Raw genomic sequence first — 23,502 nt, forward strand, 5'->3', positions numbered from 1 at the left:
GAGGGAAATGAAGAAACGGGTCAAAGAGAAGGGAAAGAAAGATCTGTGGTTAAATTTTGTGGCCATGTACACACAGATGAACCCAGCAGCACGAGAGAGAGGGTGTTTCTATACGGATGGCCCAAGAAAGTAACTGGTACTCCTCCAGCGCAGAAGCCGCTTGTGGGGCTGGTGCTTAATAATTTAATAAATTTGGGTACTGTCTGCAGTGATGGTCTAGAAATTAATTCTTGCTATAAATTGCATTGGCTGCCCCGATCACAAGAGGTAGGATCTAAACAACTGGTCCAGCGTGCCAAATCTCCATGACGAAATGGAAGTATGAAAATTAAACGAACTTGTAGAAGTACATGCATCTTATAGGTTACTAGTCAGAAGCTTCTCTTAGAGCCAAGGGAGCCTCCTTGAAACAAAAGCATGATTAAATTGCCAGTGCAAATGTAAATAGAAGTCTGATTAGAGAATACACTCATCGATTTTGATGTTTGCTCTGTCCTGTCTTTGGCTGGATGACCTCACTGTTCTTTTCCACAATACTAGTGTGCAAATGTTCCTCTGCAATTCCACATGGGTCCACCTTTTGTTAAAAGCACAGAATTTAAAATGCTGTGGGGGAAAAAACAAAATAAAGTCAAAACCATGACTATTGAATAAAGGGGCTTCCCTCATAGCTCAGATGCTAAAGAATCTGCCTGCAATGCGGTAGACTTGGGCTTGATCCCTGGGTCGGGAAGATCCCCTGGAGAAGAAAATTGCAACCCACTCCAGTATTCTTGCCTGGAGAATTCCATGGCCAGAGGAGCCTGGCGGGCTACAGTCCATGGGGTCTCAAAGAGTTGGACAAGACTGAGCAACTAGACATGTTGAATAAAGAACTGATGGCATTGCATTAATTAAAATATTTGCATCTTGTTGGAAAGATGAGTCTTTCCCTTTCTTCAAGAAATTTTAACCCATGAAATTAAAATACACAAAAAATCTTTCTAAGTGCAAAGATTGTTTTGCTTATAAAAGCTGTGGTGTCCACTGAATGGGCCTGTCAGTCGCTATAGATGCAAATACACCTGGGATTCTCCAAGCCAAGAATATCGGAGTGGTTTGCCGTGTCCTTCTCCAGGGGATCTCCCCAATCCAGGGATCGAAACTGGGTCATCTCCTGCATTGCAAGCAGACTCTTTACCAGGTGAGTCACCAGAGAAGCCCATATATACATACACACACACACATATATGGTATAACTATTACAGTAAAATTCACACACCAATGAACCGAGTGTTTATTAAGGTGAAGTAATAACCATGACAGCTCATGACATTTGAATAGTGCTCTTAGATGTTCACTGTTGATTTTATTTTTATTAGAAATTGCTGATAAGAAAGTATAAAAGACACTGAGGGGCAGGGCAATGAACGGACCTTTTGGAGCAGGGAAGCCACATCTGGGGTGGAACAGGAAACAGACTCTTCCACTGCTCTGCCGAGGGCCGCCAGCTTAGCCTTGCAGCCGGTCCGCCTGCCCCTTCATCATCACCTCCTCAGTCCTGGCCCACACTCTCCCTAGCCGCTTCTAAGCCTGTGAGGCTGAACGGCCCCAGGCAAGGACTCTACATAGGATTTGGCAAGACCGGCTCCTGCCTTTCCCAAGGCCCTTTACAGGGAGCAGATCACAGCATTTGCCATATTTCCCACCACCTGACTTGTGGGAACCAGGAGAACCGAGGAAACTTCTCATCTTCTTCCATCTATGATACAAAATAGGAAAAAGCTTTCTTCTCCATGATAGTATAATTTTGCTGGTTGATATCCACAGGAAGTTCCACTGAGGACCCTGTAGCTTTAAAATATCAAGGCCCAATTATGCTAAGTGGAATCAGTCAGACAGAAAAAAGACAAAAACTGTATGAGATAATTTATACCTGGAAGTATCTAAAAAATGCAGCAGACTAATGACTATACCCCAAAAGAAGCAGACTGACAGACACAGGAAACAAACTGATGGTTACCAGTGTAGGGGGGAGGGCAAACTTCAGGGCGGGAGAGTTGGGGTGCAGACTATTGGGTATAAAATAAGCTACGGGGTATATTGCACAACATGAGGAATATAGCCAACACTTTACAGTAACTGTAAGTGGATATAGCCTATAAAAATTGTGGCTCGTATTATATGTCTGTGAATTACATGATAGAATTTTATATATCAACCATAATTCAATAAAATAAAATAATAAGGATACATGAAATTAGTTAGTTAATTAAACTATCAAGGCCCAAGACTTCTCAGTAAAATTGAAAATGTCTTATTCCTAAAAGTGTGCCATCATATACTATTATAAATAACAGGCTGATGAAAAGCCTGATGCAAACCTGGTAAAATGCACCTTTCGCAAAGCTCCCACTAAGAAGATTTAAAAGACCAAACAAACAAAAGCAGGAGAGCAGAGAGAATAAACCTAGCAGAGATCAGAAACTGGGAGACTTTGAACACCTGAATAAGTAAAAGCCAAGTCTGTGAAGTCTTCCATTTTAAAGTCTCCCGGGGAGCTGACTGTTCAGATGGGAGTTACTGGTGAATGGTGCGTGCCTCTGAAAAGCTCTTCACGTCTGTACTCATCCTCTGTGTCATCCTCTGGTTCAGTTGGAGCCCAAGGGAAATGGCAGCATCAAGAAGAGACTGCCGTCCATCGTGGAAGACGAGGAGGAGGAGGACGAAGGGGAGGAGACAGCCTCCCTGTCCCCCGTCTACACCAGGGGACCCGCCTCTTCTCGCAGCAAGCGGCCTGGAGGCAGTAAGAGCTACCTCGGCTTAAGCCTGAAGCAGCTGGCCTCGGGGACTGTGCCGTTTCACTCACCTATCAGAGTCTCCAGTTCAAACTCCCCCAAAACCAAGCAGGAGACGGATGCCCCAAACTATGGCAAAAGAAAAGAGAAGAACTTGAAATTGCAGCTTTCGACTTTGAACAGAGCTGGACCCCCAGACCTCAGTCCAAGGTAAGAGCTTAGCTCACAGAATCCTTTCCCAATGGAGGTGGCTGCTTTTGCTCCCCACTGGCACCTGGCTAGAAAATTACTCAGCCTTCTGGACCTTTCTACCATGCAAGTTCCTAACCTGGAGGCTTCAGCTTTCCTAAATTTTTCTGTGCAATTTTTGACTCTATAGTGAAGTGTGGGCAGAATGAGAATAAATCATGTTAATCATATTCTCAAAAGGGTCCATTAAATGTTCCTAATTGCTTCTCTTCTCCGTTTATTCATTTAGCTCTACCTACTTTTATGTACTTGAGAGGGTTGCCATTTCCTCCTCCATGGGATCTTCCCAAGGCAGGGACTGAACCCACGTCTCCCGTGCCTTCTGCATTGGTGGGTGGATTGAGCCAATCCGCCAGTGAGCCGCCTGGGAAGCCCCAGCTGTGCACACACTTTTATAGATGTATATTTCTACATTGTAATTCTATAGATTATAAATTTCTAATAAAAATGAAAGAGAGGAAATGAAGTTTATATCAGTATCCCTCAATATCTGAAACTTTACCAAAAGTTTCACAGGGCAGTCAGTGGAAATGATAACATGAAGAGCTGGTCTTCACTTCCCACAGTACTTCCTTCATTGCTGTGGATAACTGAAGCTTGGTTTTACTTCCAGCCTCTTCAGTAGGTAATATGGGATGGTTCTATTTTTAATTTAAAACATTCACTTTAGGATCCACTAAAGATGATTGAGACAGTAAAAATTCCTGACTCAGAAAATGTGAAAGGGGTGGTGTGGAGCAGAGCAGCTAATTAAAAAACAGACGTAAGAAAAAAACATACTGAATGACTTCTATTCCCAGATACTCAGCTGGGTAATTTTTCATTTACTTTTATGGTCAGTCTTTTCAGGAATCTTATAAAGTAGTTCATATTACCTCGGCTATAAACTTATAAGAGGTGTATTTTGAAGGTTAAATAGTTTGCCTAAAATTTCAGAAATTTGAGTTCTGAAATATAGATTCAAAGTCGGTTTCTGTTTATAAGGCAAGAGCTCTTTCTGATATATATGGGTTACTCTCTTGAAGAATACAATTTATCCATTTAGAGAAAATAGTAAGGAAAAAATAAGCAAAGCAGGCTTAGTGAAAAGTAGATGGATATTAAGTGTGGGGAATTCAGCTGGAGATGGTAATTTGAAAACTCAGCTTAACTGTTCTTCCTAAAGTTTCTCTAACATGAAAAAATAATAAATTTTAAATAGGGGGGAAATGTATCAGACCTGGAAAATAAAGGTTCGTGTACAACTGATTCTACACTTATGAAAAAAAATGTTTTATTTTATATACGGAGAAAGATTTTGAGAACATGGCAAAATGTTAGAGGTAGTAGGCATGACAGATGATTTTTCTTTTGATATTTTGATTGTATGTTTACATTTTCTACAATAAATTCATCTTTTTAAAAAATTATGAGTGGGTTAGATATTCACCAAGGAAAGAAGATTACTAGAGTCCTGGTAGTCATTTAAATACAATTCTTCAGCTGTCACTTCGGAGTTTCATCTAAGTCTAGAGTAAAGTTACCATTAGGTTGAAACTCCTTAATTCTGGATAGAACAGTGAATTAATATGAATTTAGATAAGAGGACTTCTGTAGCTAAGGTTTTGAATCTGAGAATGAATAAGAATCTAAAATCTATAGAATTGCTGTTCAACAGAAATATGACATGAGATAAAATCGTGAGACACACAGGTATTTCTAAACATTCCAGTAGCCGCGTCCTTGAAAAGTAAACACACATGTGCACACGTGACATTATTTAATAATAATTTAATGACATGGTTTATTTGATTTGAGATGCCTCAACTATTAGCATTTCAAATGTAAACAGTATAAAAAATTACTAGTTAAATAACATAATATTTTTACTAAAATCTTCAAAATCGCGTGTGTGTTTCACATTTACAGCGCATCTCACTTTCACATTTCAGGCGCTCAGTGACTGGATAAGGCTAATGGCTACCACATGGGTTAGCACAGCTCTAGAGTGTCTAGAATTTAGAAACTTAACACAAGATTTTTTAATTCTTCTAGAAGTAACTGTGACCCATGAACATAAATGCACAACTAGCCAATCCTCATTATCTTGAACAGGATTGTTGATGGAATTGAAGATGGAAACAGCAGTGAAGAAAGCCAGACTTTTGACTTTGGCTCTGACCGAGTCAGACCGGAGCCCAGAATTTCTCCTCCTCCCGGAGGTAAGCTCTATATTTAGTCTTCTCTCAAGGAGTGACATTTCTTTGTAATTTGTAATATTTGGCTCTTCACATCAGGTGGCCAAAGTATTGAAGCTTCAGCTTCAGCATCAGTTCTTCCCATGAATATTCAGGGCTGATTTCCCTTAGGATTTCCCTTAGGATGGACTGGTTGGATCTCCTTGCAGTCCAAGGCTTTCCAGAGTCTTTTCCAGCACCAAGACTTGAAAGCATCAGTCCTTTGGCCCTCAGCCTTCTTTGTGGTCCAACCTCCTGAACACAGGCAACCCCAGACAGTCACGGGGTGTAAGGCCGACAGACTTTTGCCAGCTCCCTCCTCCCCTTCCCACCTGGCTCTGATGTCCTGGTGTCAGGATCTCCTGCTAATGAGCAAGTCCTTCCACGGACAAAGCCCAGCACAAGAAAGACTTCTGAATGTGCAGTTCTGGGGGGTGTGTCTCCGTTTGGTAGAATGCCAGTCTTCTGTCCCAGTCAGCACCTCCTCCGAGCACCCATCATCTCCTGGGGAGATGGGCGGATGAGACCCCTGGTGGGACGATGGTGGGTAGGGATGGAGGAGAGGAATGCGGATGGCAGTCAGCAGTTCTCATGCATTCAAGTAACGGACTTTCACGTGCTGATACCACTCTGCTTGGAGCAAGAGGCACAGAAGTTATAGGTCTGGTCAAACAGGTGTGAGCCTTTGCTATGGAAGCTGGCGGTGGGTCCCCCTGGGAGTTCTCCTTGTTGGGTCACAGGAATGCCACGGTGACCGCCCACCTGCCAGCCCTGGTCCCACCACCTTCCACCCTCCTCCTCTCCTTTCCCAGCGCTCACCCTGACACTCATCCGTTCAAGCAAGAGGCACTCTTGACTCTGCCCCGACGTGTCTCTCAATTCTGTCTGAGACGTTCTGTCCTTTCTGCACTACCCTTTCCTTGCCTCATTCATCTCTTGCCTGCTTTGCTACCAAAGATGCTTTCACTCTGTCCTCCATACAGAGTGGACTGTTTAAAAAAAATACAGATCTATTCTTCTTTTTTTATTCCTATGCTTAAAATCCTGCGATGGACTCCCACTGCCTTTAGTATGAACTTCAACCCTATTGCATAATAGCTTTTTGAATGTCTCTTTTCTCTGCTAGACCCAAAGCTCCATGAGAGTCAATGTATTTTCTTTATTTCTGTCTCCTCTAAAGGGGAGCTTGCCTGATAGCTCAGTTGGTAAAGAATCCACCTGCAGTGCAGGAGACCCCGGTTCGATTCCTGGGTTGGGAAGATCCCCTGGAGAAGGGATGGGCTACCCACTCCAGTGTTCTGGCCTGGAGAAGTCCACAGACTGTATAGTCCATGGGTTGCAAAGAGTCAGACACGACTGAGTGACTTTCACTTCACTTCACCTCTAAAGGAGGTCTAGCCTGCTGCAAGTGATCTCATATTAGTCATTGAATGAAGAGATTAACTTTGCAAATATCTCTGTAAAAGGAGCTGTTACCACTCTGCCACTTCAGATTGTTCTGAACAACTTTCTTTCCTCCCACAAACAAACTCTCTATGCTTAGTTGACCAGAATTAGGGTATTAAGATAGTCATATCATAATATTTATACTGACAGATAGTACAGCTATAGATGTCTGTGTATACCAAATCCTTTCCACTCTAGCCAGCAGTGACCCATCTGTGCTTCTGCTCCTAACAAATGTGAATAGATTTGTAAAAGTACGGTGGAGAAAAGGTGGCGATGAGAGAACCAGGGAGTGGGGGAGATTACCTTTCCCTGCACGGAGGAGACAGAAATGTGCAGTGGAGAGGAGCACCTTTAATAGAGGTGCGAAGAAGATGCTCCCATGGACCCAGGAAAGAAAAGAGAGGAGGGAAAGAACGCTCCTTTCCGAGGCTTGGAGGATGCTGGCTGCGGGATAGTTTTTGGCAAGCAGCAAAGAAGAGAAGGGGTGCCGCTGGGCCTCACGGTAGTGACAGCGTTGAGGAGACGGGGCAGCTGGCCACGGACACAGCCAGTGAGTGTGGCCACAGGCCCGCCATGCTGCGTGCCCGGTTCCAAGCGTCCATCCGGTGCCGTCCAGAGGCATCGCCATGCTGCATGCCCAGTTCCAAGCGTCCATCCGGTGCCGTCCAGAGGCGTACTAGGGAGACAGAACTGACGGGGTGCGCGTCTCGGGAAAGGCCGCTTGGTTAGCTCCCTTCCTAATGGTTAGCTCCCTTCCCTCCTAAAGGTTAGCTCCTTCCCCGTTCCAGTTGCCCCGGTCCTCACATAGGAGGTGTCTTCCTAAAGGACTCATTCTCTGTGTGTGTCACTTTCCAGACCCAGAGATTGGAGCTGCTGTCCTCTTTATCAAAGCGGAGGAGACCAAGCAGCAGATAAACAAACTCAACAGTGAGGTACGGAGCTTTGTCTTTCTCTGGCCAGGCTGGAGTGGTGAGGGGCTAGAAATCCCAGTCACCAGCAGAAGCAGTAACAGAGTCATGACAAATCCACGCTGTGGCTGCTGGTGACAAGTGTGGATGAGTTCCACTCAACCTGATGTGAGTATCGGTCGCTTACCTTCTCTCAAGCTCTGCCTTGCCATGTGTAACCAGGAGATCGCAGTTACACCTGCCTTGTGGCCCATTTGGGAAGTTAAGTGAGATCATCTAGCTAGATCATTTAACATACAGGAAGCATTAAGTGCTAATTCTCTAATTAATGTCATAAATGTATTGATATTTGGTTTCATTGGTGCTTCTTCACTTTTTTTATATACTTTAATTTTTAATGAGTTAAAGCAAGATCATTCATCCAGAGATGAATCAAAAGTAATGAATCAGAGTAGTCCAATGGCCTGAAACTGTTCTTTTCTCTAGTCTGCATTTGCTTTATAACTTAGAGCAGTTTAGCTCTCCAGATCTTACCATCTCTTTGTATAAAATAAGGTAATTTAAAAAACAATTTTATTGAGGTATATTGTACATGTTATGAAATGCACTCATTTGAAATGAGTACAATTTAATAATTTTTAGTAGCTTTATTGAGTGATTCAGCCATGCCCATGTGAGTTTTAGAATATTTTTTATCAACCTAACAAGATCTCCCACACCCATTCATGATTAATTCATGTTCCCATATCTAGTCCTGGGCAACCACTTGTCTACTTTCTGTTTCTATAAGTTTGTCTTTTCTGGATATTTCATACAAAAAGAGAAGGTAATTTCACTGTCTTCATTTGGGTGCCCCCCAATATAATTAACTTTATGAAAAAAGATTTTGAGACAATGATTCGCATGCAAATACTTTCTCTGGGAGGTGGTCTGGGAAGCAAGAGGAAGGAGCAGAGGAATCAGACAGGAAAGAAAGGAAGGCAAGCGAATCAGGGGTGTTAAGGAGACGATTGACTCTGTAGGCGGCTGGGGCTCCATTCTGCTGGGGTGGGGGCGCTGAGAGCTTATGTGGGGCAACTCGGAACTGTTCTTCCATGAGACAAGAGAAAAGGTGGCTTCTGAGGGATTACCTGCAGGCTTCCTGCAGGAGAGACTAGAAAGACCCTTCCAACAGGAAAATGCAGGAAGACCCAACTGTCTGTGACGACCTTCAGGGTAGACCTGGGTCAAATACCCTGAGCAGGCACAGACGGGGTAACAGGGCTGAAGTGGTAGATTCTCTGATGAGATCCTGGCAGAAAACACAGCCAACTGATGATGTTGGTGAGATCTGAGAAAAGTGAAATCATATAAACATAACTGGTTTCCAGTTTTCTGTAACAATGGAAAACTGGGCATCTTGTCATAGCATGCAGAGGTTTCTGCTCCCCTGTGCTCCATCAGCTCACTGCCCTCTCTCCTGAGTCTGCACTCTCTGGAGGTGAGATTGTTGCCAACAGGAAGTAAGAGGCCAAAGTGCAGACTAGCAAGTTAGGGACAGAAACACTGACTGGATTGGAATTCCTTTAACTGGAAGGGCTTGTCTGTATGCGGGAGCACCCAAAAACCTCTTACTGAAAATACACTGAAAGACCAGAACAAAACAAACTACACTCTGTTGGAGACCTGGATGTCAACTTTGTATGTGTGTGTGTGCGTGTGTGTGTGTGTGCGCGCGCGCGTGTGTGTGTGTGTGTGTGCATGCATGCGTGTGTGTGTGTGGTTTAAGAGCACTTTATTTTTGTGGAGTTTTTTTGATTGGTGGGGTTTTTTGTTTGTTTGGACATCAGCTTTTTATGAAACAATTTCCTTTAAGATACTGTCATCAGATAAAATCACCCATCTGAATTATTTTCCCTCACATTTGAGGAGATTATCTAGTGGCTGTAAGAATGGATTGACTAATATCTTAGCTCAGCTACAGAAGTTAGTGATTAGTTTGGGGGAAAAAATGTGTATCTTCACCTTTTGGAATGTTGTTTTGCCAAGTTACAGCTGAAAATCCATACACTATATGCCTTTCCTTTCAGAATGTGAGTCAGTGATAGATGCATTAAAACAGATAACCATTTGGAAAACAAAATATTTCCCCTGTGTGATTCTGCATTCATGACTGCTTTTCTAGTGAAATGACATAAATTGTGTTATCTTGTCATATATTGAAGTAAAAAGGGCAAGATAAGTGTCAGTGGTCTGATTATTCCTTCCCTAAAGAATTAGTTTTTCCTTAGTTGAAAATATCTGATTTCTTCATAGTTGAAGCGTAAGTAAAACAGACCTTATTTTTCACACGTAATTTAATTTGTACATGGTCTTGATCCTTTCGGTAGTGCATTAGAACTCACTAAGACAGACAGGATTAAAATACGAACTGACTTCAAGCTGTAAAATTACCCACTTTTAACCACCTACTTGTCTTTTCCCTATAGTTTCTACAAAGTAATGTTTATATATCCCCCCCCAAAAAAAAATTCTGTCTTTCAAAGGCCAAGACTAATTTTTCCGTTTCACCTACTTCTTGCTACTCACATATGTGATCATTCGATTGCTCTATTCTTTCTTCATTCTATTCTTTTGGTTAGGAGTAAGCAGGAGAAGAATTATAATAAGTGGCAGGAGGCACTGCATGGCAATAACTCTGCAGCCCAAAGGGGACCCCCTTAATCCAGGTGAGGCATATTTGACACCATGTAACCCAGAGGGCACCGTGTGATCCCCATTCTGATATTTGCTCAAACATTTCAGATATAAAGAAATTGTTCATTGATGTGTAGAGTTCATAATCAACTGACTAAAGACAGCACTAAAATAAGGAAAGGAAAGCTGTTGCTAATAACCTACATTCACAGAACCGTCTAGAGAGCTCAGGAGGTGTAGGACAGCTGCTGATGTCAGAAGGCTTTTGAAGACACTGCCATTGCTTTGCAGCAGTGCAATGGTGACATGCCAAGGAAACTGTTTGAAAATAACAGCAAAACACCGTGGCGGGAGGCAGGGGCCATGTCAGTCGAATGCTCTGCTTCTGAAAGGGTTTGTAGGTCAGGCTCAGAGGGCTTCCTCGTCTCTGAAATCTGGGTGACCCAGAAAGACCCCACGGCCGGGCCTACCAACAGAAGCTGTGTGCCCACCCAGCAGGAGTTACGCATCACACACAACAGAGAGAAAGGGAGAAAGTTTGGAGCGAGAACGGCCTCTAGATCCCTATTCATGAACTAGCTCCGTGACCTCAGCAAAGTGTTCACCTTCCCTACATTGAGCTCTGCCGTCTATTAAATATTAATAATACAATCTGTCACAGAGGAGTGTTGTAAGGACTTCAGACTCTATGTAAAGCACCAAACACAGTGTCTTCCTTTAACAAATGGTCAAATGATCATTCTTCCCTCGTGCAAGGACATGCTTCTAGTCAACAAATGTGACTCAAGTTAGACTCCACGCCCCTGCTACCCAACAGTGCCCTATGCAGACTGATAGAATTCGTCAATGCTGATGGAATAAAATGAAATGAATTAAGGGAAACATACCTCATTATGAAAATTACTGCTTTCACCTGGGATTTCCTTTCGCTATGAAGGTGCTCACTATCAAGTTAGTATCGAAAATGATAGGGAAACAAATGACATTTCAATGCATCTCACTTTAGCTAAAACAGTTTGAAGTAATGGTGTCACTGATTTACTGTAAAGAACACTTACTCTGTAACACTTACAGATTAAAGGGCAGAGAGAGCCAATATGCCAGTTAGTAATGCTTGACCACTACACTAAACATATAAACAGCAAAATGATGATAAAACTAGGCAGAAAGCAACCTGCCAAACCTAACAGAAAGATGACCATGGTCCAACCTTCGTTTGCAAAGTGAGAAAATGTGGTGACTTGTTAAATCATCCTTAGCAGAGTGCAGCTGGGCTAGAATGCTCTACTCACCACATTTAGTATTTTTCTTGTAGGTACATAAAGGAGTCAGTTAATATTGGGCCGTTTTAAGGCAACTTGAGCTTTAACTAAATTAAGAAGAATGAAATATATACATGCCTAAACAAAAGAAACTGTATTTGGGGTGGGGGGCTCCAAAATCACTGCAGATGGTGACGGCAGCCATGAAATTAAAAGATACTTGCTCCTTGGAAGAAAAGCTATGACCAACCTAGACAGCGTATTAAAAAGCAGAGACATTACTTTGCCAACAAAGGTCCATCTAGTCAAAGCTGTGGTTTTTCCAGTAGTCAAGTATGGATGTGAGAGTTGGACCATAAAGAACGCTGAGTGCCGAAGAATTGATGCTTTCGAACTGTGGTGTTGGAGAAAACTCTTGAGAGTCCCTTGGACTGCAAGGAGATCCAACCAGTCCATTCTAAAGGAGATCAGTTCTGGGTGTTCATTGGAAGGACTGATGTTGAAGCTGAAACTCCAGTACCTTGGTCACCTGATGTGAAGAAACGACTCATTGGAAAAGACCCTGATGCTGGGAAAGATTGAAGGTGGGAGGAGAAGGGGACGACACAGCATGAGATGGTTGGATGGCATCACCGACTCAATGGACATGGGTTTGGGTGAACTCTGGGAGTTGGTGATGGACAGAGAGGCCTAGCATGCTGCAGTCCATGGGGCTGCAAATAGTTAAACACAACTGAGCAACTGAACTGAAACAATAAAAGTGAGCTTTGTAGAAACAACAATTTATATTGACTTTTTTGAGACAGAAGTCTGGCTTCTCGTACTTTTTATTAACTCCAGGTTTGAAACAACTTGATTGAGATATGATTAACATGTCGTAGAATTCATCCATTTAAAGTTACAACCTAAGACGTCCGTGGCAGGCCAGGCTTCCCCTGCAGGGCGCACAGGTTAGTCCCTGGCTGGGGAACTGAGATCCTGCATGCTGTGCAGTGGGGCCTAATTAACTAAGTAGAGTGTAAAACACAAGACCTTTTAGTATATTCCTAGACTCGTGCATGCATCACCATAATAAATTTTCGAACATTTCGTTAACCCACAAAGGAAGTTTGCCCACACAGCCAACACCAGTGGCTCCCCACCCCTCAGCCCCATGCAGCCGCTGATGCACACTCCGCGCCTGTACACTCGCCTGCTCTGGACATTTCATGTAAATGGAATCATGCACTATGGCCCCTTGTGACTGGCTCTTTTCATTGAGCATGTTTTTGCTGTTTCATCTCACATTGTGGCATGCCAGTACTTCATTCCTTTTTCTTGCCAAATAATAGGTTTCATTATATAGCTATTCCACATTTTATTTATTCATTCATTGCTAGATGGGCGTTTGCGGTGCACCCACTCTTTGGCAATAAGAATAATGCCACTATGAGCATTCATAAGACACTCAGAAAAAGTTTTGTGTGGACTTTAAAAGAAAAATGTGTGTGAAAGGATTTCATTTCTGACCGCCCAGAGTCATTTCAACCAGGTACAGATGGTCGTCACAGTATGATGGGTAGTCCACTGAGTATGCTGTTCTGTTTTTTATTTTTCATCGGAGGATAGTTGCTTTACGACGCTGCGTTGGTTTCCGCTGTACAACATGAGCAGCTGTACGTCGTCACACATGCCCTCCCTCGGGGCTCCCTCCCACGCCCATCTCCCCGCGTCCCCCGCCACAGCGCCGCGCTGAGCGCCCCGCGCAGAGCCGCTGCCCGCCGGCCGCCGAGCACGTGCTCCGCCGCGTCTCACACGTGCTCCGCCGCGTCTCACACGTGCTCCTGCGCGCTTCCGGCTCCCTCTCGGTGCGCCCCGCCCTCTCTCCCGCGCTGTGTCCCTGAGTCCATCCTCTGCGTCTGCGTCTCTGCGCCTGGCCTGCAAACAGGTTCCTCCGGCCCGTTTTTCTAGATCCCGTATGTATGCGTTAACATACGACAGTTTTCTCGCTCTCTGACTTTGTGTGCACATGTTTTAATTTCTCCTGAGTAAGGAAGAATTGCTGGCAACTCTGTGGAACATTTGAGCAGCCGCCAGACTTCCCCAGAGCAGCAGACGCACTGCACACTTAGAAGCATATGAAGATTCCAAGCTCTCCAGTTGCTCACAACAACTTTTATTTATCTGATTTTCTTTTATTGTGACCATTCTTGTGTGCGTGGGGTGGCATCTCGTGGTTTTCAGTTGCCTTTCCCTGAGAGCTGCTGATGCTGAGCGTATTTTCCTGTGCTTACTGGCCATTTGCATGTATTTGGAGAACTGTCAGTTCATATCCTCTGCCCATTTTAAAACTAGTTTGTCTATTGATTATTGAGTTGGGAGTGTTCTCTGTATATTCTAGATAACAAGTTATGATGTACAGTTTTCTTCTCCCATTCTGTAAGTTGTCCTTTCATTTTCTTAACGTTTTTCTATGAAGCACAAAGTATTAATTTTGGTGATATCCATTTTATCTGTTTTGTTTTCTTTCTGTGATTTTAAGGTATCGTCTAAAAACCATTGCCTATTCCAGGGTCATGAAGATTTATTCCTCTGTTTTCTTCTAAGAGTTTTGTAGTGTGAGCTCTTACATTTAGGTCTTTAACCTGAGTTAATTTTTGTATATGGTTGTGTGTGTGTGGTGTGTGTGTGTGTGGTAAGTCGCTTCAGTCATGTCTGACTCTTTCTGACCCCATGGACTGTAGCTCGCCAGGCTCCTCTGTCCATGGGATTCTCCAGGCAAGAATACTGGAGTGGGTTGCCATTTCTTTCTCCACATGGTTGATGAATGGGCTGAATTTTATTTAATTTTTTTTGTGTGGATGTCCAGTTATCACATCACCATTTGTAAAAAAAAAAAAACAGTTTTCCCCCACTGAACCATCTTAGCACACCTATGAGACACTTGCCATTGATATTAGGGTTTATTTCTGGAATCTCAATTCTATTCTATTGATCCATATCTTTTTACATTTCTTTCAACAGTATTTTAATTTTTCAACAGTAGTTCTTAGTGTACAAATATCCTTGGTTAAATGTATTCCTGAGTTCTATTATTTTTGAAGCTATTGTTAGTAAAATTGTTTTCTTAACTTATTTTTGGGTTGTTCACTCATAGTGCACAGAAACACACCTGATTTTTCCATGCTCATCTTGCATTCTCCAACTTTACCAAGCTTTTTAAATAGTTCTAATAATTTGAGGGTGAACTTTTTGGAAAATTTTTATATAAGATCATGCCTTCTAGAAATAGAGATGCTTTTATTTCTTCCTTCCCAATTTAAATACCTTATATTAACTTTTCTTCCCTACTTGCCTTGCCTAGAACTTCCAGTACAACACTGAATAGAAATGAAAAGAAATACCCCTGCCTTGTGCCTTCTCTTGGGAAGGAACTCTTTCGGTCCGTCACCACTGAATATGACGTTAACTGCTGGTTTTCCATGAGTTCCCTTTTTCATGCTGAGGAAACACCTTTGTGTTCCTGATTTCTTGAGTGTCTTTATCACACTGTTAAGTTTTGTCAAATGCTTTTTCTTGCATCTGTTGGATGATAATGTGTTTGTTTGGTTTTGTTCCTTATTCTACTGAGATGGGGGAGAAGGAAATGGCAACCCACTCCAGTGTTCTTGCCTGGAGGGCTGCTGTCTACGGGGTCGCACAGAGTCGGACACAACTGAAGTGACTTAGCATGCACGCATGCATTGAAGAAGTAAATGGCAACCCATTCCAATATTCTTGCTTGGAGAATCCCAGGGACAGAGGAGCATGGTGGGCTGCCGTCTATGGGGTCACACAGAGTCGGACACGGCTGAAGCAACTTAGCAGCAGCAGAAGCAGCTACTGAAATGGTATATTACATTAATTAATGGTTTGGGGATGCTGAACTAACCTTGCATTCCTAAAATAAATCCCTCTAGCCATGGTGTAGAATCCCTTTTACTTATTTCTGGATTCAATTTGCCAGTATTTTGCTGAGAATTTTTGCCATCTATACTCATAAATTATTTGTCTGCAGTTTTCTTTTTTCTGTGATATCTTTGTCTGGTTTTTGTGTCAGAATAATATTGGTCTCACAGAACAGGTCGGGAAATATTCCCACCTCTTCTATGTTTATGGAATTCGTGAAGAATTTCTGTTAATCTTAAAGATTTGGTATAATTCACCAGTGAAGCCATCTGATCCTGCACTCTTCTTTGTGGAGAGTGTTTTGATTACTAGTTCAACCACTTTACTTCTATCTCCATTTAGATATTCTACTCCTTCTTCAGTTAGTTTTGGTACTTTGTGTCCGAAAATTTGTTTAATTCACCTAAGTTATCTAATTTGTTGGCCTATGATGGTCAAAGTAGTTCCTTATGATTCTTTTCATTTCTATAATGTTGGTGGTAGTGTCTCCTCTTTCATTCCTGATTTTAGTAATTCCAGTCATCTCCTTTTTTATCTAGATGAAGCTCTGTTTGCTTTTGGTCATTTTCCCTCATTTCTGTTCTCTATTTTTATTGTTTTTTGCTCTCATCCTTGTTATTTCCTTCTTTCTGCTTTCTTTGAATTTAGTTTGTTCTTTTTCCAGGGCCTTAATGTGGTAATTGGTGTTAGATCTTTCTTTTTTGATAGGCATTACTATAAATTTATCCCTAAGCACTGCTTGACTATATCCCATAAACTTTAGTATATTCTCATTTTCCTTTATATCAAATTATTTTTAAATTTCTCCTGTGATTTATTTTTTGAACTATTTGTTATTTAGTAATGTGATTTAATGTCCATGTACTTGAGAATTCTCTTTCTTTATTAGTAATTTCTTATTTCATTCCAACTGGAGAAGACACTTTCTATGATTTTAATCCTATTAAATATATTTAGGTTTCTTTAATGACATAGCATACGGTCTTACCTGGAGAATATTGTTTGTGCTTGAGAGGACTGTGTATTATACTGTTATTGGGTGAATATTCTATAGATATCTGTTAGGTCTATGACTATAGGTCTGGTATGTTTAAGTTTTCCATTTCTTTATTGATCTAATTGTTCTATTTATTATTAAAAGTTAGATACTGTAATCTGCAACTGTTATTACTATTTCTTCTTTCAATTCTGATTTTGCTTTATGTGTTTAATGCTCTGTTATTAGAAATATATATATATATATATAATTTTTTAATTTCCTATAAAGTTGACCACCTGTCTCACAAAACATTTCTTCTTTATCTCTAATAAAAAATGTTAATCTATTTTATCTGACATTAATATAGCTTTTCCAGCTTTCTTGTGGTTGTTGTTTATATGATATTTTTTCATCCATCTACTTTCAGTCTACTTATATCTTTGAATCTAATGTGTGTCTTGTGTTGACAGCTTATAAATGAATCTTGATTTTTATTCAGTCTATAAGTATTTACATTTTGATTAGGTGGCTTAATTCATTCATATTTAATATTATTTATATAGTTTGATTTTGTCTTCCGAGGTGGCTCAGTGGTGAAGAATCCACCTGCCAATGCAGGTAGACCCAAGAGATGCAGGTTGGATCCCTGGGTCTGGAAAGATGCCCTGGCGTAGGAAGTGGCAACCCACTTCAGTGTTCCTGCCTGTAAAGTTCCATAGACAGAGCCTCCTGGCGAGCTGCAGTGCACGGGGTCACATGGGGTCGCAAGGGGTCACACAGGGTCACGGAGAGCTGGGTGTGACTGAGAGGCTGAGCACAGATGTAGTTTGATTTACCTCTTTTTTTTATTATTTTCCATTAATCTCCTGTCTGCTTGTTTTCACTTACTGTGGCCTTCTTATGTTATGAAATATTTTTTAAAATATGTTCAAAACACTTATCATAGTTGCCTAATAAAACAGAATTACATAGACCAAGCAGTGGAGGTTCCTCACTTACTATATAATTCCAAAAGCATATATAATACTTGAACATTTTTGTTCCTTTTCAGATGATTTAAAATGAAACTTAGAGAACAATTCCTCCTTGGTTGAGTACATCTGGTATATTTCACTTAAAATTAACTCATATTCTTAGAGATGCACACTAGTCGTTAGCATACTAAGACTCTGAATTCTTGCAGTAAAGAAACTACATTATCAATAACTTATCTTTAGCCTATATTGATGAAGTGCATTTGCTTATGGCTCACTCTAACAACAAAATAACTATTAACATTTTGTCTCCCATTAGTATAGCTTGGAACAAAATGGAAAGCACTGGGCTAAAGAAGAAGCCTCTTTCAGATGTTATCCAAAATCTTTATCTACCATTTTTAGCTTATGCTATTCTGAGTTTGGTTTTGCCCCGTTTTATATACCGAGATTTATTCCTGTCCTTATTTCAGGTCTCCTTGTGACGCTCCCAAAACACCTGCTTAAAGTTCATTTCAAGTAAAGTTTTCACCAGCTGATTTCTGTGGTGGTTTCTACCTTTCATTTGTTATTGTTCAATTATTGAGTCGTGTCTAACCCCGCATCACCATGGACTGTAGCACGTCAGGTACCTCTGTCCTCCACTATGTCTCGGGCTTTGCTCAAATGCATGTCCTTTGAGTCGGTGATGCTATCTAACCATCTCATCCTCTGTTGCCCCTTCTCATTTTGCCTTCGGTCTTTCCCAGCATCAGAGTCTTTTCCAATGAGTTGGCTCTTAGCATCAGTTGGCTGAAGTATTGGAGCTTCAGCATTTGTACTTCCAATGAATATTCAAGGTTGATTTTCTTTAGGATTGACTGGTTGGATCTCCTTGCAGTCCAAGGGACTCTCAGGAGTCTTTTCCAACACCACAGTTTGAAAGCATCAATTATTTGGTGCTCAGTCTTTTTTGTGGTCCAACTCTCACATCCACACATGACTACTGGAAAAGCCATAGCTTTGACTATATGTACCTTTTTCGACAAAATGATGTCTCTGCTTTTTAATAAGCTGTCTAGGTTTGTCATAACTTTTCTTCCAAGAAGTAAGTGTCTTTTAATTTCATGGCTGCAGTGATTTTGGAGCCCAAGAAAGTAAAACCTGTCACTGTTTCCATTTTTCCCCATCTATTTGCCATGAAGAGATTGATGGGACCAGATGCTATAATCTTAGTTTTTTGAATGTTGAATTTTAAGCCAACTTTCTCACTCTCCTCTTTTACCCTCATCAAGAGGCTCTTTAGTTCCACTTTGCTTTCTGCCATTATAGTGGTGTCATCTGCATATCTGAGGTTATTGATATTTCTCCCGGCAATCTTGATTCCAGGTCGTGATTCATCCAGTCTGATGTTTCACATGATGTACTCTGCATAGAAGTTAAATAAGCAGGGTGACAATAAACAGCCTTTTTGCACTCCCCTCCCAATTTTGAACTAATGAATTATTCCATGTCCAGTTCTAACTGTTGTTTGTTGACCTGCATACAGGTTTCTCAGGAGATAGACAAGGTGGTCTGGTACTTCCATTACTTTAACAGTTTTCCACAATTTGTTGTGATCCACACAGTGAAAGACTTTAGCATAGTAGATGAAGCAGAAGTAGATGTTTTTATGGAACTCCCTTTCTTTCTACCTGATCCAACGTATGTTGGGAATTTTGATCTCTGGTTCCTCCACCTCTTCAAAACCCCAGCTTGTACATCTGGATGTTCTTGTGTTCACATACTGCTGAAGCATAGCTTGAAGGATTTTGAGCATAACCTTGCTAGCATTTGAAATGAGCACAAATACACAGTAATTGAAACGCTGTTTGCCATTTTCCTTCTTTGGGATTGAAGTGAAAACTGACCTTGTATAGTCCTTGTTTGGGACTGGAATGAAAACTGACATTTTCCAGTCCTATGGCCACTGCTGAGTTTTCAAAATTTGTTGATGTATTGAGTGCAGTATTTTACAGCATCATCTTTTGGGGTATGAAATAGCTCAGCTGGAATTCTGTCACCTGTCCTAGCTCTGTTTGTAGTAATGCTTCCTAAGACCCACTTGACTTCACACTCCATGAGGTTCGGCTGTAGGTGAGTGATCACACCATCGTGGTTAACCCAGTCATTTAGACCTTTTTGTACAGTTCTTTGTATTCTTGCCACCTCTTCCTAAATTTCTTCTGCTTCTGTTAGGTCCCTGTTGTTTCTGTCCTTTATTGTGCTCATCTTTTCATGAAATATTCCCTTGATACCCCCAGTTTTCTTGAAGAGATCTCTAGTCTCTCCTGTTCTGTTTTCCTCTATTTCTTGGCATTGTTCATTGAAGAAGGTCTTCTTCCTCTTCTTGCTCTTCTCTGGAACTCTGCATTCAGTTGGGCATATTTTTCCCTTTCTCCATATCTTTCACTTCTCTTCTTTCCTCAACTATTTGTAAAGCCTCCTCAGACAACCACTTTGCCTTCTTGCATTTCTTTTTCTTTTGGATGGTTTTGATCACTGCCTACTGTACAATGTTATGAACCTGTCCGTAGTTCTTCAGGCAATCTATCAGATCTAATCCTTTGAATCTATTCATCACCTCCACCATATAACCATAAAGGATTTGATTTAGGTCATACCTGAATGGCTTAGTGCCTTTCCCTACTTTTTCAATTTAAGGCTAAATTTTGCAATAAGGAGCTCATGGTCTAACACCCAGTTAGCTCCATGTGTGTGCTAAGCCACTTCAGTCAAGTCCGATTCTGTGCGACCCTGTGGACTGTAGCCCACCAGGCTCCTCTGTGCATAGGATTCTCCAAGCAAGAAGTGGAGTGAGTTGCCATGCCATCCTCCAGGGGATCTTCCTGACCCAGCAATCGAACCTGAGCGTCTCACGTCTCCTGCATTGGCAGGCAGGTTCTTTACCACTGGTGCCACCTGGGAAGGTCGGTTAGCTCCAGGTCTTGTTTTTGCTGACTGTATAGAGCTTCTCCATCTTCTGGTGCAAAGAACATAATCAGATTTTTATATTAACCATCTGGTGATGTTCACGTGTAGAGTTGTCTCTTGGCTTGTTTAAAAAGGAAAGTATGTATTATGACCAGTTGTTCTCTTGTCTAAACTCCTAGCCTTTGCCCTGCTTCATTTTGTACTCCAAGACCAAACTTGCCTGTTATTCTGGGTATCTCTAGACTCTCTACTTTTGCATTCCAATCCTCTATGACGAAAAGAACGTCTATTTTGGTGTTAGTTCTAGAAGGTGGTGTAGGTCTTCATAGAATCAGTCAACTTCAGCTTCTTCAGCATTAATGGTTGGGGCACAGACTTGGATTACTGTGATGTTGAATGGTTTGCATTGTAAATAAACCGAGATCATTCTGGCATTTTTGAGATGCAATTTCAGACCCTTTTGTTGACTATGAGGGCTACTCCATTTCTTCTAAGGAATTCTTGCCCACAATAGTACATATAGTGGTCACCTGAATTGAATTTGTCCATTCCCATCCATTTTATTAATAGCTCACTGATCCCTAAGATGTTGATGTTCACTCTTTCCTGTTTGACCACGTCCAATTTACCTGGATTCATAGACCTAACATTCCAGGTTCCTATGCAATATTGTTCTTTACGGCATCAAACTTTGCTTTCACTACCAGATAACATCCACAGCTGAGCGTCATCTCCAGCTTGGCCCAGCCATTCTATTCTTTCTGGAGCTGTTAGTAATTGCCACCAGCTCTTCCCCAGTAGCATCTTCCAACCTGGGAGACTCATCTTTCAGTGTCATGTCCTTTGTCTTTCCATCCTGTCCGTGGGGTTTTCCAGATAAGGATACTGGAGTGGTTTGCCATTTCCTTCTCCAGGGGACCACGTTTCGTCAGAACTCTCTCCTCTGACCGTTCACCTTTGGTGGCCCTGCACTGCATGGCTTATAACTTCACTGAGTCACACAAGCCCTTTTCCATTTCAAGGCTATGATCCATGAAGGGATGTACATTTCGTATGTTGCCCAAAGCAGGTGTGTGGATATAAACATGTATTAACAAAGAGTGACAGAGAGAGAGAGATTTTATTATGATGAATTGGCTTGTGACATTAGGAGAGATTTGAGAAGTCTATTCATAGTAACTTGGCCTCTGGCCTGTTAGAGTCCAAGCTTTTGTTGCTATGGAGACCAACAGAAAAGCATCTTCGTTTGAGACAAGGCTGTGTTTGCATCATATTTCATAATTGGATCATAGATTATGTTCTTTAAAAATAGCTATTCCAGTCATCTCTATAGGTACAGTATTGTCCCAAGGCTTTAAAGGATGATTTTGTAATAGTCACAAAAACTATACATCCAGTTTCAAATTGTGTTTTGTAACATCAACTTCTTTTAACTTTTCTTTCCTCATTTTCAACTTACTCAAAAAAGTCTAGTAACTTTTTCTGAAATATCAGACTTCCACCATTCTCAGATAGGCAATGTTACAGAGTAAAGTGTACTGAAGTAACAGACAAACTCCAAATCTCATTGTTCAGATTTATTCCTTGTTCAAGCAAGACGCCTTATACTAGTTGTCGGGAGTGGACACCGCTACCTGGATTGTCATTGATTAGCTATGTTCCATTTGAAGAGGGGAGCAGAGATGATTATCTTGGCTCAGAAAATATACACATCATTTTTGTGTACATTTTATTAACCAGAATTAATTCTGTGGATGAAATTAATTTCAAGAGATAAAAAGTATAATCTTCCGTGTTCTCTAGGAGTAACAGAAAACTGGATACTGGCAAGCACCAGTAGAATCTGCCACTGTATCCGGACAGGGGACTTTCATGTCCTCTTTCCTTTTGCTTAAGGTTAAATGCCAGTATATCCCCAATTAAACGTGTCATGCAGGTCCAAGTAAACAGATACAGATATGAAGTATTTCCTGCTGAAAACAGAGAATCTCGGTTGTTTTCTGGGTTGTATTTGAGAAAGTCACTAGATCAGTGAAGTCTCTCTCAGTGAAATAAATAGAATTGTAATAACAGGTCATTCTTTAATTAAGAGTTGCTTTACTTTGATAAGCAGCAAGGACCTACTGTATTCAGTATCTTATAATAACCTATAGTGGAAAAGAATCTGAAAAAAATTCATATGTATAATGTGAATATACATATTCAAATGTATACATGTATGTATATTCAATTATATATTTATAGTGTGTTTATTTCAGGTGTGCAGCCATAATTTCAGGTATATGCATTCATGTACATATGTACATATATATATAACTGAATCACTTTGCTGTACATCTGAAATAAACACATTATAAACCAGTAATACTTCAGTTTAAAAAGAGTTGTTTTACTACGTTTCTAGACGGCTGTGACAACCCAGGGTTCTATCACTAATTCACATTAGAAAGCCCGCATGAGTCCACCCTGTGGAAAACCAGTCTTTTGTCTTCTGAATTAGTGTGGCATCGTGTTACCTTTTCGTTGCCCATTGGTTCAGCTGAAACCCACTGACAGAATCGCCAGACCATCCCAAGAGCTGGCCGTATAGTCTCTTGTCTTCCTCATCATGATCATAAATAAGTAGGACTTGACCATAACATAAAACGGGCGACCAGGGCAAGCTTGATGCATGAAGCGGGGCACCCAAAGCCAGTGCTCTGGACAACCCGGGAGGAGGGGTGGGTAGGAGGCGGGAGGGCTCAGGCTGGGCCACACAGGCGCACCGGCGGCTGATTTATGTCGACGTATGGGGAAGACCACCACAGTATTGTGAGGTAATCGTCCTCCAATTAAACTAAATAAACAATTTTTTTTTAAAGCGAGACATAAAGAAAGGCTGTACATTCACTTTTTGACAGAAAAACAAAGTCCATTTAAACTGCTGGCAAAACCTTTCTGCTTTTTCATTTTCATACATATGTATTGCTGATATTAAAGCTACATTTTGTGAACACAGGTTTCTAAATTGAAATACATCCAACTAATTAATGATTTAATATTTTTTGGTTATTTTCCAGTCCTCAAGCATAAGCATAACATGCGTAAGCAGATTCATAGCTCTCATGAGAGTTTTACTGATAGTAAATAAGTA

General features: G+C 41.3%; 1 protein-coding gene across 1 annotated transcript in view; it reads left to right on the top strand.

Moving 5' to 3' along the window:
* Positions 1–23,502, top strand: part of KCNH8 (potassium voltage-gated channel subfamily H member 8) — a 503,960-nt gene that overhangs the window by 454,440 nt on the left and 26,018 nt on the right. Inside the window, exons 13-15 of the mRNA XM_024997203.2 lie at positions 2,635–2,987; positions 5,121–5,227; positions 7,547–7,623. Of these exons, the coding sequence (XP_024852971.1) occupies positions 2,635–2,987; positions 5,121–5,227; positions 7,547–7,623 (537 nt within the window). The remainder of the gene's footprint in view (positions 1–2,634; positions 2,988–5,120; positions 5,228–7,546; positions 7,624–23,502) is intronic.

The sequence above is a fragment of the Bos taurus genome, chromosome 1, assembly GCF_002263795.3.
Source record: "Bos taurus isolate L1 Dominette 01449 registration number 42190680 breed Hereford chromosome 1, ARS-UCD2.0, whole genome shotgun sequence".
Classification (NCBI taxonomy): domain Eukaryota; kingdom Metazoa; phylum Chordata; class Mammalia; order Artiodactyla; family Bovidae; genus Bos; species Bos taurus.